The 17,186-nt window shown below is 39.7% G+C and overlaps 1 protein-coding gene across 1 annotated transcript in view; it reads left to right on the plus strand.

Annotated features, from left to right (window-relative positions):
- Window positions 1-17,186, plus strand: part of gramd2aa (GRAM domain containing 2Aa) — a gene marked incomplete in the record, with an annotated part of 42,255 nt that overhangs the window by 11,255 nt on the left and 13,814 nt on the right. Inside the window, 4 exon segments of the mRNA XM_014001574.1 lie at window positions 10,883-10,940; window positions 12,073-12,145; window positions 14,795-14,898; window positions 16,384-16,482. Coding sequence (XP_013857028.1) covers window positions 10,883-10,940; window positions 12,073-12,145; window positions 14,795-14,898; window positions 16,384-16,482 — 334 coding nt within the window.

Raw genomic sequence — 17,186 nt, forward strand, 5'->3', positions numbered from 1 at the left:
ACACACACACACACACACACACACACACACACACACACACACACACACCATCTGTATCCTGTGCGCTGTCATGGGTCACAACCTGGGGGAGATTTATTTTCACAGCACTTATTTTGTTCTGTATTTGATGTCAGACAATGGTCAGATATGCRCACAAAGACTGTTTTTATCTTCCCCTCTGAGACCCTCAGAAAAGATTTACTGTAACATTTTGGGGGACGTTGTTGTTCTTTATTGATGGTCATAAATGATGGTGTTACATGGGCTCTGTCTCTGAACACAGTGTTTGTTATATAAGATGGTGTGGAGGCGGGAGCAGGGGTAATCCTGGGTGATCAGCTCTGGGATGGGATTCAGCTCTGAAGCGTGGTCTGTTGGTAAACTCTGCAAATGAAAAAGAATTAAACACGTAGAGCACTTGTCAGATTGGATCTAGTAGAAACCAGTCTGCTGCACGGTGCTGCAGTGGTTGGTGACGGTGCTGCGTTGGTTTATTTTCTCTCACGTTCTGTTTATGATCAACACAGTGGTGGATTTTCAACAGAAATGAGGTCACCGGTGGTGGGCACAGTTCCGCTAATATGCTAACAGCTAATAGTGAAACAAACTATTTGTTTGGCAAATTAGCATTTTCGCTACTTTCAGAATCTGTTAGCAAACCACTTAGCTTCCGCTAAATTTAGTTCTGCTAACTCTAAGTCTGCTAATGAAAGCAAAACCAACCATCCCCTGCATCATGGCCCTTGTATGAGCGTGCAGCATCTTTAGCATTATAGCCTGCTCTCCACGGGCCTGCTGTATGTGGTTCTCCTTGGTTCTGCCTCRGCCAAATGTCTCCATTTCCGGTTCCAGCTGGGCTTTCAGAACCACTTTGGCAGTGGTTCTAAACTGGTTTACGGTTTTGACGTCAGTAGACTTCTGCACATGGATTGGCTGAGCCGAGGCAGAACTTTCAAACTCCTCCAACACAATAAATACCTTATCTTCCTCATTAATGACCAACCAGTGGTGGGTGCAGCTAACCAAAACGTTAGCTTTGCTAACCGCCAATCAGCCAACTAAAAATTTAGCTTTACAAACATTAAGCCACTAAACAGGTAAGAAAATTAGCAGAAGCTAGCACTAACTAATAACCGCTAACTCAAGTTCTGTCATTTAACCATAGATGTGATGTCCACTGTGCGCGCATAACCAATATGTCTGCTGAAAGCACAGACCTCACAGATTCTAAAACTATAAGTTTCATCACAATCCAACCAGGATTCACTGAACCACAAGCAAATAAGACAAGAATTATGTCTAAAGATTGAAAAACATATTCAGAAAATCCACCTCMCCTTTGCTGTTCTGACTCTGAATCTTTAATCCACCGAGATAAAACTGTACAAACTGAGTAACTACATCTCCCAGAGTGCTTTTGGGCTTTTTCCCCAGCTAAAACCACCTTTTCTGATCACATTACAGGGATTTGAGAGGACAAAAGAGACTGACTAAAACTGTGTCACACGTCTWCRTCTCCTTCCAGTTATAGAYTAACACAGGTGGACACACAAAAGCCTCCATTGTCCAGTCTCCCTCTATTCAGTTCACGGCTCCATCCAGCTCAAGCTGTATGAGCTCGTCTCCTTCACCTCTCTCCAGGAAGAATTTGTTGGGACATATGATCAATATCAATAGAAAATACATCTGACAGAATGTTGATAATTTTACTGATCTATAATCCAGAACCTCACAGCATTCTGGGGATGAGGAAAGGCTTTAATTTAACAGCTAAACAAGGTTGGTGGCATCAACAAACTCACTCTTTGGTAAGCTAGCAACAACCTGATGTGTAACCTGTTGTGTTATGCTCAGTAGCAGTTTCATGTTTCACCACCGTGCCTCAGAACTGCTTAAAAACAATAAAGTATGACGTGGAGTGAACAGAGAAAATGAGATTAACAGCTCGAGAGGAAATTGTGAATAAAAGAGGAAAGGTCATATAAACAGTTTGGTAGCATTTATCAGCCTTTTTCTGTCCTGGTCCATTAGTCAGATAGGTAAAACAAAAAACAAACCAATAATTATCAATACTGACTGATATGAAAATGATATTTTAATGTATTTTTCAGCCATATCACCCAGCCCAAGCTAAGACGATACTCAGTGGTCAAAACAACAAGCGCGCAAATGAGTCGTCACACCTCTTGTTTGTATTTCTCTAAAAGATTGTTACAAATAACGAATCTGACCTTTTTTCTTTTCCAAAGCTGACACACTCCTGTCCTCTCCATGCCATTTCCTCTGCTTTGACTCTGCTGCTGCAGTGGCCCACCAATGGGAGGTCTTCACTTTCTAATTCTGGATTCAATTAAAAACTTTTTTAATGCTTATAATTAGTTTCATTATTCTGCCTCAGAGCCAAGGGCACTGTGATACTTGAAGAAAAGCGCATGCGTACACACACACACACACACACACACACACACACACACACACACACACACACACACACACATTTGTTGCAGACAACATTTTGCTTTGTTCTTGGGGGAAAACGCTGAGTTTTATGTTTTTGGGGTCTTTTTTTCCAAACCTGCTTCTTGTGAAGTAGAGTGGGGATCAAAGATTGTTGTTTTAGTTCTGTGTGGATTTTTGTGTTGCTGGGCCTGTAGAACTGAAACAGTGCAGAAGCGTACTGTATATGTAAAGTGATCTGCTGTCCTCAGAGACTGGTGGTACTTTGGAAAAAAAAACGTATTTTAGCTCTGATGCTGTGAGATAAAAAAAAAAGTACTGCTTATGTGTGTGTTTTTTTATGGTTTTACTTCAGACATCTGTTTGTTTGCAGACGTCATATTCAAATCCTTCAAGAAACATTTAAAATAAACATTTGACATTTTTGTAAAACTACAAACCTGGTGTGTGAACTCATTTATACCGTAAAAAAAAGCCCACCACATTCAGAGCTCTCCATCCCTGAGATGTACAAGCAGTGTTGATACAGACCTGGATCTTGCGGAAAAGAAAAAGACAGATGGAGACAAGCGAGCCTCTCGGTCCCCACAGGGGCTGCCTGTGTTTTTAATAATCACTCTCTTCTCTCCACCTGAGAGTGCAGAGCCACTGGCGCAGCCTATTTATATCCAGGAAGCAGGAGGAGCAGCACACATCCTCCGTTGTTCAGAGCCTGGTCACAAGATGAATCGATCCATTTTCCAGGAGGGGGGATTTTACATCTGGGTCAAGCTGCATGAAATAATTAAATGTTGGAAAGGTTAAACGGAGGGTGGTTTTTAATTCCTCAAATCACCTGATTACTGCTGAAAATGAGTTTGATTATGGATTATACTGGTCTTTACTCTGCCTTTAAATGTTAGTGTTTGTCTGAAGTCTGAGCTTCTAAAATACAGATGTTTTAATCACATGCTCACTTATTTACATTGATTTATTTCTTTATTTATTAATAAAAAAATGTTCTAGTTCAAAAGCAGCAATGCTGTATAAATTTTATGATTAGTAGGTCACTGGGCTAAGAGTGAGTCTTATTAACATGTTTGTCATCATCAGGATACAAGGAAGATAAACATATTAAAACCACAGAGTTATTGATATTCTTCAGTCTTGGAAGGATTTCAGGAACCATCTTTAAAGATTAGGGTTGACAATCCAACTATACTGGTACCCTCACCAGGAGGGATCATCTAACAAAGAATATCATGAATTTGTTACAGATCTCAATAGCTCTCCTAGAATAACCTCTCTACAGACATTTTATGTTTATATGTCCAACATCAGAAAAACTCTGAGAACAAAATCAAATACTTATTTGCTTCAACTTATCAGTACCAGTTTCTGTTGGGACCCTATGAACCAGGGGTACCCAAACATTTTCCCTAAGAGGGCCAAAATTAAAATCAATATGAGGGAATATAAAATATATGAATATAAAAAATGCAAATACTTAAGTAAAGTTGTTTTATTTTTTCTGATTAAGCTAGCGGCCAGTGTGGTTGCCCACATTCTTTTAATTTTTTTTTTCAGCCAACGGACATGGAGAAAATTCAACATATGCTCAGGCAGCAAAGGCTCATGGGAGTATATGTGGTCTCATAAGGTGTGTAAATCTATTTATTGGCTTAAATCTAATCTAAATGCTTCTTGTAGTGACTTGTATTTTATATTTAATCTTAACATAATTACAACCTAGTAACCAGGACAACTGCTGGTGGGCCAAATCAAGTGGCTCGGCGGGCCAATTTTGGCCCGCGGGCCCCACTTTGGGCACCTCTGCTATGAACTAACGTAACTGCAGGAGTTCATTGTTAACCTGGGCTCTGGTTTCATTTATCACTGATAGTTTTATGCAGAATGTCCTTCCTGACACAATCATCTCCATTTGTCCAAGCTTGGGACTACCACCAGGAGTGCATTCAATGTGTTGTTGTTGTTTTTTAACAGGCAACACTTCAAAAATGTTGGTTTTTCAAATAAATAAACTCGTGTTCAAAAAGTCTTCCATCGAGAGAGCATTGAGTAGTAATAACACATGAAAGCTTCTGGAAGCAGAAAGCCCTCTGTTGATTGTCTGCAGTTTGAGATCAAACACCATCCAGAAGAAGGTTTATATAAAAACTGCTTTGGGACAGATCACATTAACATCGATTTTCATACCAATCTAAAGTTATGTTTAGAAAGATGGACTGGAAACAGGTGGAATGTCCCCTCTGGTTTGGAGGAAGTCTTTGCCTCAGGTGGAGGAGTTTAAGTATCTGGGTGTCTTGTTCACTCGTGATGGTAGGATGGAGTGGGAGATGGATGGACAGAGTAGAGCTGCTGCTCCTCCATATTGGAAGGAGTCAGTTGAGGTGGTTCATCTGATAGGATGCCTTCATTTAGAGGTGTTCCAGGCACAGAGGCCCCGGAGAAGATTCAAGACTCGCTGGAGGGATTCTGTATCCTCTCTGGTCTGGGAATGCCTCTGGGTCCCCCAGGACGAGCTGTGAAGTGTCGCTGGGGACAGGGATGTTTGGGTTTCTCTCCTAGACCTGTTGCCTCCGCAACCCGTCATCAAGGGATAAGTGGTCGAAAATGGAGATGGAGCGATGTTTAGAAAAGATGCAGAGATGTTTAGAGAAAATGGAGAGATGTTTAGAAAAAGGAAAACTCAAAAGGAAAATCATTACAGTATAGAAATTTATATCTGTGTAAATCTGTGGTGGGATTTTGTAAATTCAATAGTCTGAAGAAAAACAGCAATATGTCACAAAAATACTTTACAATTAGCTTAAAGATGTATGGTTAAAGAAAATAAAGATGTATGGTTAAAGAAAATAAAGATGTATGGTTAAAGAAAATAAAGATGTATGGTTAAAGAAAATAAAGATGTATGGTTAAACAGTTTCATGTTCAGTTTCTCCTAGATATAAAATAAGATCCAGAAAAAGTTTCATAGAGAAGAATAATAGCCTTTATTTCTGCTCTGGTTCCTCTGTCAGGAACTTCTACTAAATGTAAGTGTGTTATTGATGGCGAACACTGAGCTGTCACAGCTGTAAACAAAGTTGTAAACAACAAACAACTGGAGGCACCCCACACGTCACCCCCCGCCTGCTTTCTGACACTCCCACCCTGCTTTGATCTGGTTCCTGCCTGATCTGTGGATCTTCGCCTGTCGCTCACTGTCACTGTGGAAAACAGGATCAAAACAGACAAAAACATTAAAAAATACATAAAACAGACAGAATGAAAACTAACATACAGAATTGATATAAAAAAGCAGAATCTTAATGCGCCTTCTTCAAATCTTTGAGTATCTTGAATATGCAATTAAGACAGAAAAGCCAAAACCCCATGAAAACAACTTCAATTGAGGTGAATATTTATTGTCTTTAAAAATGATATTTCAACAAAACAGCTGTAATTTCAGTTCTGTAATAATATTTTTTTCRTATCCTGTATACACATCATGCACTACATTGAACATTTCAAAATAATTGTCACAGTAAATGTCCAAAGATTTTAAATGTTATGAGTAGTGTTGTGACAGTAAAACATAAAGGAGACCAGAAGACCTAACCTGGACCAGATCCAAGTGGTAGAATCTGACCTCAGGTTATCAGAGTGCTCATTTCAACAAAACTTATCAGTAAGAACAAACATCACCAGTCCTCTCAAAACATATGAACTATGAAGGACAGTTGTTTTACAGCTAATGGGGACATCTCAATATTTTATCAGTGAATCTWGATTTTCTACAGCAAGTAGCACCGACTGAACCTTTTGAGCCGTGATTGTGGTCATTTTTAACTCATCCATCTCGTATTTTGATGAAAATTGGCCTATTTGTCAATTTTGATCCCTCAGCAAATCTTTTATTTCAAACTTTAGGTCAATCAGACCAGTCATTCCAGAGATAGGGACCCTCAAATTGACATTTTTGGCAAAATTGGATGTATCTTCCTATTTTCATGCGAGTGTTTTTTAATTACATATAATATTCTTACATTTGTAATGTGAAATATTGTATGTATGATGTATGATAATACTTTGTGATATAAATCTTATGAGCTATTTATGTGATGCGATGTGTGGCTAACAAAAATTGTGTATTTGTGAACTTTTGTCTTTTGTCTTTCATTAGCGGTGTGAGTTTTTGTCTTGTGAGTTTTTGTTTTGTGAGCATATCAGGGATTCCCATGTCCCCATCGGCAGCTGTTGAGCAAAGTGAAACCAACGCAACAAACACATGCAAATGTATGGCAAGCCGTTTTGACATAAAATCGGCTTCACTTACATTCCAGATATCTGACATTAGTTCATGACTGGAAATAGTTAATTAACATATAATTGTTCATTAGATTGTTATTAAGTTATATGGAGGCTCCAAGCCAAGATAACTGCAATAAATAACTGACTATACATAAATGTATTTCAGATATCAATAAATAAATAGTGAMTGGTCATAAAGTAAATTTAAGATATCTGGCTTTTTGTTCTGACTAATCATAATCCCAATTAAAGATACCTTAAATGACATCACGTTTGTAGGTACAGTAAACATTTGTGTTCTTGGCTGTTGTTCTGATGTTTGCATTATTCATATCAATATAGAAATCACATTGTATTGACTGAAATTACGAGTTATATAATATAAATTTTAGCCATGTCATCCAACCCTACCTTTACTGAATTTAAATCCACCACTTCTTAGATAAAACATAAAAGTTTCAAAGCAGCAATCTTTTTTGTTTACTGTAGAAGAAAAATTGATTAAAAATACATATCTGTCAAAATTAACCACAAAATGCATTAAAAATGTACATAACTCCATTTATATGTATCTTTTTGGATCAAATCCATATTAGCTGTAGATCCACCTGATCTGTAAGAAACCTCACAGTGGCCTGATGTCCTGCTACTGGATCTATTAGGCTGACTTTTGCAGAAATTTACACCCATACTTGTTATCTAAATAATGAAAAGTTCCTAAGGTGTRGTAATTCTTATCAAATTTCCTTTCCAATGACGTCAAGTGCGTAAAAGTTGATCCAGTAGTTCCAGAGATAATTGGAGTTGAAAACAGGTGGAAACGCCCATTTTTGCCAGAGGTTTGGGGGTTCATTTCTCTGGAACCAATGGTCTGATTGACCTAAAATTTTACAAATTAAAGTTCAGAAAAATCTTTGTATAATACTATTCGTTTAATGACTTTATACTTTCCTCTTTAAAATCTCTAAATTTCAGCAGTTTTACTGTTTCCTCATTTTCTGCTTTCCCTGTAAACTCCCACATCCAGCTGCAGATTAACTTTAAACCCAATCTTTCAGCATTAGAAGTAGTTTTCTATGCCTCTTTTAAATTTTGTGTCTTCCTTTGAATACMAGGATGCAGTTTCATATCACAACGAGTCATGATAATAATTTCTCAGCTGGATATTTTTGTTGTAAAATATTTTGTGCCACGTTTAAACACACAGCCCTCAGATATCTGAATGACCTTGTGGTCAGCTCGATCCCATCAGTCAGATTTCCCTGTTGTGACATAAAAGAGCTGCATGGAAAGAAGCGTCAGAGGCGGGCAGAGCTGATCAGGGTCAGAGGTCACACTATCTTCTTACTGAGAGGAGCATCAGAGGGAGGAGGCTGACGTCATGACTCTGAGAGAAATGTGAGGAGGGTTTTCACACAATGGCACTTTGTACRTCAGAAACAGTGCTGAAAGAGGAGACTGCTCCATCCATCCTGTCTGCTGCTGAATTACAGCCAGGCTCAAAGAGAAATATTTCTCTTACAAGTAGACTATTTACATTATAACTCCAGCTTACAACTAATCACATAGTTTTCTTCACTGATGGACTTTACAAATAAACAACACGTTGATTTACATCTTGTCTGACCTTCACTGTATTGTATAATTAGGTAATGTATCATTTCAAATGTATGTACACAAAATACATTTCTGTTTATTTCCAGCTATACGTCAGAGTAAAAGAATAGGATTAATAAAATGCTGAGCTCAAGGCTGTTCACACGAAATGTGTTGAAACGGAATCAGAATAACATCCACAAAAATATACTAGTTAAAATCCCCATTTCTTAAAATGACATTATACATATGAAATGTTAGATGAATGAGAATGTATAAATGGTACATTTCTCTGAAACATGGTGTTGTATAAGTATAATGAAACAAACATTCATTGACCACTTTATTAGATCCTCTTTGTTAGGTCTGGGTTGGTCCACCATTCAAAAATGATAGACTGGACTGAGATCTGCTGACTGTAGAGACCACTGGAGTCCAGTGAGTCCAGAAACATAAAACCAGGCAAAGTGATTCAGTTTGCTACTGTTTAGTYTTGGTGAATCTCAAACCCGTCTGCCGATTTTCCTCTGACCTCTGACGTTAACAAGGATTTTCATGACCACACAATGACCAAACCCTGGAGATGGTTGTATGAACCATCAGTTTCTGAAACCCTCAGACCAGTCTGTGTGACCAGTTTCTGAAACCCTCAGACCAGTCTGTGTGACCAGTTTCTGAAACCCTCAGACCAGTCTGTGTGACCCAACAACCACTTTTAAATCCCCTTTCTTTCTCATTCTGATGCTAGTTTGAACTTTAGAAAGTCATCTTCTCTTCCCCTACATGCATAAAACCTGTATTTGGGGTTGAGTAGCTGGCATGTGATTGGCTGATTAGCCACTTGAGTTAAGAACCTATTGAACAGGTGGACTTTGGTGTCTAATGTATGTGAAATATTTAAAATATGTGCCTTAAAGAGCCTAAAGTGCCAAAAAAAAAAAGGGTCCAGTTGTGATCTAGGAAGAAACTTCACTGCCTCGTTTATTTACAACCTTGGCTACACTAATTTTATGTTTTGTTTTCACTTTGAATGCATGAGGACGGATATACTGATTTAATAAGATGCAGCATTCTGAGTTGCTCAAAGTTATCAAGATAACCTCTGTGCTCGTCACTTGATGCCTTTTAATCCTGCGCAGTATGACTCAATTCATCTCTGTAAACATGAAGCTGCAGTTTAGCAGAGCTCCAGTTTTATCAGCRTCTCCTCCTCTGGCTGCGTTTTCATATCAGCGCTGCATTACACCTCCCTGTGCTCGCTGTCAATCAGCCCACACTCTCRGAGAGATACGGGATGAAAGAAGAAGTGTCTGTCTGAATGCATCGCCCATTCAGTCTCTACTGGTTCATGCAGGTCGTCGTGTTTGAACAGGGACRGTGACATCCTTCTTCCCGGGCTGATGATGATACTGTATTCTATCCACTGCCTTGTTTCTGCTTTAGCAACAGATATGAGTTAACATGCTGTGACATCTGCTGCACTGCTCTGACTATTCCTCCCGAGGCCAGCTTCATGCTGGTGCGTGTTATTTAAAGAGCAACGCATTGATAACCTCCTGGCATGGTCTCTGTTGAGGCTGCTCAGTTTTAGTCTTTGATGAAGTTGTTTTGTAACATCCTTCATCTCCATTCAGACACAWTGAACCAYCTGATGCAGAGTAACGTACAAGCGYGCCCTCAGACTTTACGTGAACAACGTTTTATCCTTTTGGATTGTGCATCAGTATTTATTGTCCATCTGCAAAAAGAAGGGGATGGAGTTTTTTGCATGTGTGCATGTCTGATTTTCTCTGCTGTGTTAGGAAAACATCTCACAAACAACTGGGTAGACTTTAATGATACTCCCAATCAGTATTAGTTAACTCAAAAATGACTAAGTCAGTCAGGTTTACACATATTGGTGTAAAATTTGGTTTGGTTGTAACTGATAGTTAGTAGCGGTTCATGTGAGCCATCATCCTGGTGAAAAACATCAATGCTAACTGCTGCTAACGCTACTGAAGATGGTATTTAAAACTGAAACATTGAAAACAATATGAATGGCAGTTTGAAGTGCAGCTCAGACACCGGCTGCAGCTGAAAGTTTGATGTCTTGCAGAGAAGTGTTAGCAGCGTTAGCAGCATTAACAGTGTTAGCAGCATTAGCTGATCTATTGTTTGGCTGATGGTCCTCATTTTGCATGTGAACAACCTGTTTGCCCACCAGATTTAGGACTTGACATTAATGTAAAAAATAAAATAAAAAAACAATGAAAAATGTGCTAGTGACATTTTTTAACATTTCATTTTACACTTGGTGTCTCATACCAACCTAGCTCAAGATGGCTGCCAAATCTAATCAACATAAGCAAACACAAAAATGAAAGTAAAAAGTCAGTCATTTTAAAGATACTAAGCTAAAATTTGATGTGGTAGTAGCTGAGGCTCAGTTGCAACTGTGTGGGCAATGTGCATTTCTTCAATAAATGCTAGGGCTTTTGTTTGAAAATGGTTGCTTTTTACTTTACMTTTATGAAAATGTTATGTTTCATCACAGGTTTCATCTGATTGAAGACCTGTCCTATGAAGACGTGAAGAAATGTTACCGGGGCTCGGTGAGTTTGTTTTAGTTACTAATTACAATTAGATTCAAGTTGAACTGAATTTATTTTAAACCAAGACTCAATAAAAGCATTTTATAACAGTGTTTATATAACCTGAAGATGAAAAATTTAAAAACATTTTTAGACCTTGACTGCCAGACGGTTGTCAAACTACATTATTCCAGTAAAATAACACAACCAATCTTCTGATACCATTTCAACAATAAAGCAGTTAAAATATGATACAAAGTGAATATTACCTCAGGGCTTTCTKCTCTCTATTATCCTTTTGTAAATGTAGTCCTGAGAACAGGAGCTTCCCCTGTGTGTGTGCTATAAATAGAGAAATAAACCAGGAGCGGCACAGAATAACAGACTGAACAGGTTTACATTAATACTGTRAAAGATGAGATACAAAACAAGATGGAATAAAAAAATGGGAGAAAGCCGTAGCTGGARGTGAGTTTTAGCTGTGGCWGAGGGGAAGTGAGGGAATGAAAATGTGTTGAGTGTTCAGGGAGGAAAAGGTAGGATTTTAGGTGTAGAAGACTTGAAAGGAAAATGACAGAGTAAATAGAGGAAGTGGGGAAAAGGACTTCAGGTGAGCTCTGACTATAAGGGGTGCCTTTTTGAGATTTTTATTTTTTCAGAGCAGGGCAGTGAGAGTGTATGTGTGTAAAGGAAAGAGGCGAGGGAGGGTGTAGAGTCTCTGAAGGTGTATTTGAGACAGAGAAGGAGAGCCCTGTAGTCGAGGAAGAGCTCAGTGGCTGTAAGCTGACGCTCCTGTTAGGCTGTAGTGTGTGTGTGTGTGTGTTAGAACCAGATGAGTGTGTTCATCGTTATGCCTKCATGTTAAATAGAAGTAGCATCTGCAGCCCAGTACTGACCAGCGACAGGGGAACAGTGTGTATCTTGCAGTGGTTTGCTCCAGGCCTTGGATGTGCGCGAGTGTGTGTGTGAGTACGGTGCCAACGTGCTGAGCCTGGTGCAGAACTCGCGTCCTCTGAGGGAGAGGGTTGTCTCTGCRCCGAGCGGAGCCCATGGTGGTGGAGGAGGAGGAGGAGGGACCGGTGGTGCTGGCGCTGTGCGGGCAGGCCGGTCCACCAAGGAGCTGCTCATGACTCTGCCCTGTCCCTCTGCACAGACTGTCAGCAAGTACAACTCTCAGTACCACAAACTGTTCCCATGTGTGCCCAAGGATGAGATCCTCATGAAAGGTACTGTGTTTTCACCTGGATTTTTCTCTATTTGTCATGTGTTGAGCTCTAATATGTATACTTACAATTTACTACAGATAAATGTTTATTATACAGAAATGCAGTGGTGGGCATGGTTCCATTAATTAGCTAACAGCTAATAAMAAATCTAGTTTTTCATTTAGTGGATTCGCTTTTTCACTAATTTGTAAAAAACCGTTAGGGGAAAAATTAGCTTTGCTAAATTAGGTTAACTTTATGTCCGCTAACAGCTAACTAGCAAACTAATGTCAACAGGTTTGTGTCAGTCCCTCCAGCTTGAGGAATGTGAAGACGTGTGACAGTCATTTTTGAGATTAGAAATTAGCTGTTTTGTGTTAACTTCTGCTATTTTTATTTTACCTAACCTAWATTATTAGTAAGCTGGTTAATGAGTTAACAAAGCTAACTTTTTGGTTATATGTGACCAGTGGTGGGCAACACTAATCTAAAAATTAGTTCCACTGGCCTTAAAACACTAACTCAGATATTTAGGTCCCCTAATTCTAAAGCAGTAATGCACTGAATGTTTTAGCAAAAGCTAATTCTAAAGCACTAAAATAACCSAGTCAACCCATGAACATTCTTCAACATGACAACATGAGTCACATGTTGTCATGCTTCGATGCTTTTTGCTTCTTCAAGCTCTTTTTTCACCTACCATCCAAAACTAAAGGAATTATGGATTTGGTCAACTGGTCTCTGAATGCAAGTGAATTTTTTTTCTTCCACACTTGGAACGAGGGGAACGTGGGTGTCTGGGTGGAATGGTTGCTGCTGGACTTGTCTGACTCCTGGGGCTGGAGTTTGAAATGCCAGCACCACTTTCCATTGAAGACGTGGAAGATATAAATATTTGTATTTCTGATAACTGGATTCCTGCTGATCGGCGGAGAAGGGTTCCAGATTTATCGAAAAGTGATAGCGACCCTGACAGTGGTTCGGGCTTAGAGGAGCTGTCGGGCGCACTTGAAGGATTCTGATGGGTTGGTAGCACACAGACTCTCAGCTGGAAGGAATAATTTGCAAACTGGATGTGATTCTGACGAGGATCGCAGCTCAGGAGCGAGCCTCCGGCATGTAAGGATTACATCTAGGTGATGCTTCAGACGGTGAAAGGCGAGGAAGACCCCTAATTTGGCTGATTGTTTTTTTTTTTGCCACTTCAGAGATTAAGTTAAGACATTTCAAAAGCAGCAGGAAATTCAAGGCTGTTTTGTTCCAAAACAATCGGATTCTCTTTTTTTGGCTCCCAGCGGCACGGCCTCGACGGCAGTGTTTATCTCAATCTCCCCAGGATGGAATGTCAACAAAGAGCTGKATTCGCTCCCACCCTCGTCACCCGTGTTGGACCCGGCCTTGGAACTCAATTGGCTGAGGAGGAGAAAACTCTGAACTCTAGAAAACTCAGCAGAGACGATAACATCATGTGACTCTGGACTCTGGAGAGGGCCAGGGTTGGGTCCTAGCATGGACTCCCCTCCCTCAACGTCACCTACTCCTCTGAACCCGCCCCATCTTACCTCCCCCTTATGTGTTGTTTGACCCCCAGCCCCCTCCTTTCCTTAGCTGCCTTGCACTGACGCGAGTGGTTTTTTTGAGCATATGATTCTGTGTTTCTTTGTAAAACCCAGGATCAGAGCTTCTTTTTCTAACTCACCTTTCCTAGTGTGTGTATTCCCAGCTGCAAAAGTTAGCGCACCATCATGCGAAAGACCCTGGACATTCGTTCCCCCCATGTTTGTTATTTGTGTGTTTCTCCAGATGGATGTTCTRAACTRCAATTTCTTTCTGCATTGCATCTTTGATGTTGTGTGTGAATGACAATAAATGATTCTGATTCTGATTATTCTTCCATTTGGTGTAAACTATGGCTGTGTCCAAAAGGTTGGGCCGGTTCCTCCGAAGGCCGAATTCGTCGGCCGCATACGTCACAGCGCCGCACAAAGGCCGTCCAAAACCGAACACTCCTCCGATGTGGCCGACAAATGCATCTTCCTTTGGCCTGAATTGAAGGACTGGTCTGATGGATCCTTCCCGGCCCAGCATATCCCATAATGCATTGCGGCCCGACCGGAGATTTTTTTTATGCTAGTAATGGCGGACGAAGCGAGAGAAAATGTTTTAAATAAAAATATGACGCTATAAAAATTAATAAAATTTAATGGTTGTAATTCTAATACTTTTATCATTTGCACAGACATGTTTTCAAATATTATTTTTGTCAGAAAAAAACGCGAAATAAACATGCACCTATGRTGGGTCAATTAGTTCTCCAAATGTTAGCTTTAAGTTAATTTTATTGTTTTGTGATATTAATAACACTGATATATTGATGTTTTTCTAATTTTGATCTATTTTTGCTTCTGTTTAGCATCATCATGGTTGCTAGGTGGCATGACATACGCCGGGGTAGAGGGGTGGCTAGACTGTCCAAATCCACAGACACTTTTTTTCCAGTCTCCCCTGTCTACCAAGGACCCGGCCCACCTCGACTGGGTAGTCTGGGTCCTCCGGAGGACCCGGCCTGTTGTTTTGGACACAGCCTATGCTAACCCTGAGTCTTAGAGTTATTCTTATTGTAATTATAGCTCTTAAATACGTTTTTTTTTTCTCCTTCTCTTTTCTTAGTGTACTCCTGTGCTCTCCTCAGAGATATCCTTCTACAGGGTCGACTGTACATTTCCAGAAACTGGTTGTGTTTCTATGCCAACCTCTTCGGCAAAGACATCAAGGTATGAAACRAAGGGAGCTTAATACATGTATGAAAAGTTGTACAGATTGTCTGTAAATTACACCGACTTTTCACCATTTTTCATGCATACAGACGTATAGAGAAAGTTTCACAGATGCTTCAATAAACAATAACATTTTATTTGATGTCTTTCATTACACTGAAGGACACAATACAATAAAATACAATATAAAATGGAGTAAAAACCAATAAAAAATTAAAAAACAATAAAATATCATACATAAGACAAACAGAGGTGATGAGAGGTTGATGGTGAACTGAAAATGCCTGTTTAAAAAGAAGAGTTTTAATTTGTGATTTAAAAACATGGATAGATGGAGAGCCAGTGCAGATGCTGTAGGACAGGTGTTATATGACTGCTGGAAGGGGTTCTGGAAATGAGCCGAGCAGATGAGTTTTAGACCAGTTGGGGATTCATGGGTGGATTTCGCTGTTAAACTTAGAAGGGAGTTGCAGTAACACAGCCGGGATGTGACCAAAACGTGAACCAGAATAGTATGCTGCTGGGTGAGAGGGATGGACGGAGATGAGTGAGGTTACAGTGAAAGTAGGCTGACCGTTTGTTAYWKATATGAGATTTAAATGATAATGTTGTCTAGGACAAAGTCAGCTTTAAATTTATTTTACGTCTRGGCGTCYCAGTGCTCCTTTGTGACATTTTCCTGCATTCAGAGGCTCCTGCGCTTCACCAGGGGCTTCTAATGCCTTAACTAAGGTGTCATAATGGTTGTGTAGCTCCTCCCCTTTTTATTGACACCTCCTTTGACCAACTGGATCAATTTATGGTCTCTCTTAATTACGTATATCAAAAGTTGTTGTCCATTTTTTTGGTGTTTTTTTGTTTGTTTTCGAATAGAAGTATTGAAATGTCTGTGGAGTGCTTTGGACTCTGGATTACATATTGTGTCATATTCTTTAAAAGTTAGTACAGTTTTTGGGGAAATTAATGTATCTTTGTAGGGGTTGATACATACTTTTAATAAACCTAAACTGACTGAGAAACCAGATCACAGTCTATAAACCTGATTGGCCAATTTTACTAAATATACTAAAAATCAGTCTAAATTCTAATCGACTTGAACCAAACTTAACGCTTTGATATGTCAAAACTTCTCTTTAGGTCGTTGTCTTGATGTGTCTTTAAAATCTGTAGATTTTTCTCAGACCAGATATGCGAGCTTCGCGTTTGATGTTGTGCTTTCTGCCTTTTCCTTCGTTTCCTTGAAACCTCTCCTGAGGTTTCAGTGACAGTGAGCCACTTATTCAGACTGCATTCTTCACATTCTGACTCAAATAACACGCGTTTTGTCTTACCTGCTGATTTTCTGCAGGGACTTTTCCTCATCTTATATGACAATGGTCTTTAAAATTCAGCTTTTATCTTTTTTCCTCCTCCTTGTTTTAGGTGTGAAATTGTATCCTCGTCTATTGCAGTATTTGTCCTACTTTTTGTCCCTCTGCTCAGGTGGCCATCCCAGTCATTTCTGTGAGGCTGGTGAAGAAGCACAAAACGGCCGGCCTTGTGCCAAACGGTTTGGCCATCACAACAGACACCAACCAGAAGGTACACACTTCAGTCACACTCACTCTAAACGCTAACACTGATTAGCTCAGTGTGGCTGGATTTTCCACCAGGGCTGTGATGGGAAAAGAAAAAAACCCAGCATGCTATAGATAGAAGCAGAGTGCCAGTAAAGCACAAGAGACGGGAAGGTTTTTCCACCACAAGAGTAGTTTTAAAAAATGCTTTTGAACACAAGTTTATAAAGAAAATGTTTATTTTTCAGCTTCTATATCAAAATCAGCATACAGTGATAGATAATCTGTATGCGGGTGTCTCTGCAGACCAGAGTGTAAAGACAATAAACTTACGTATGATTTTTTTTTGCCTAAACTCTTCCCTGCATGTCTCAGTTTATTGAGTTCAGACTTTTAGCTTTCTTAGTGTCTTGTCACACCATTTCAGTTAGGATGAGTCTGATCTTTGATTGGACCAGYATTGCACTTTAAGGTCTCTGTCCTAACCCTTCTGTTGTAGCTTGGCTGTTCTGTGTGGAGTCTTTGTCCTGCTGCATGGCTTAAGTTGAGCCTGTCGGACAGATGGCCTCACATTTGACTCTTGAGCACTTGAGATATCTGAGGAGGATATGGTTGATGCTTTTGCTTTAGGGGAGTGTCTCACAGGCTGTTATTGACCAGCTGACAAACAGAATTTGCACGAGAAACTCCAAAGTGTCCTGAAATGTTTGCAGGTGTATTTATTTATTT

This window comes from Austrofundulus limnaeus, unplaced genomic scaffold (genome assembly GCF_001266775.1).
Source record: "Austrofundulus limnaeus strain Quisiro unplaced genomic scaffold, Austrofundulus_limnaeus-1.0 Scaffold9, whole genome shotgun sequence".
Lineage (NCBI taxonomy): Eukaryota > Metazoa > Chordata > Actinopteri > Cyprinodontiformes > Rivulidae > Austrofundulus > Austrofundulus limnaeus.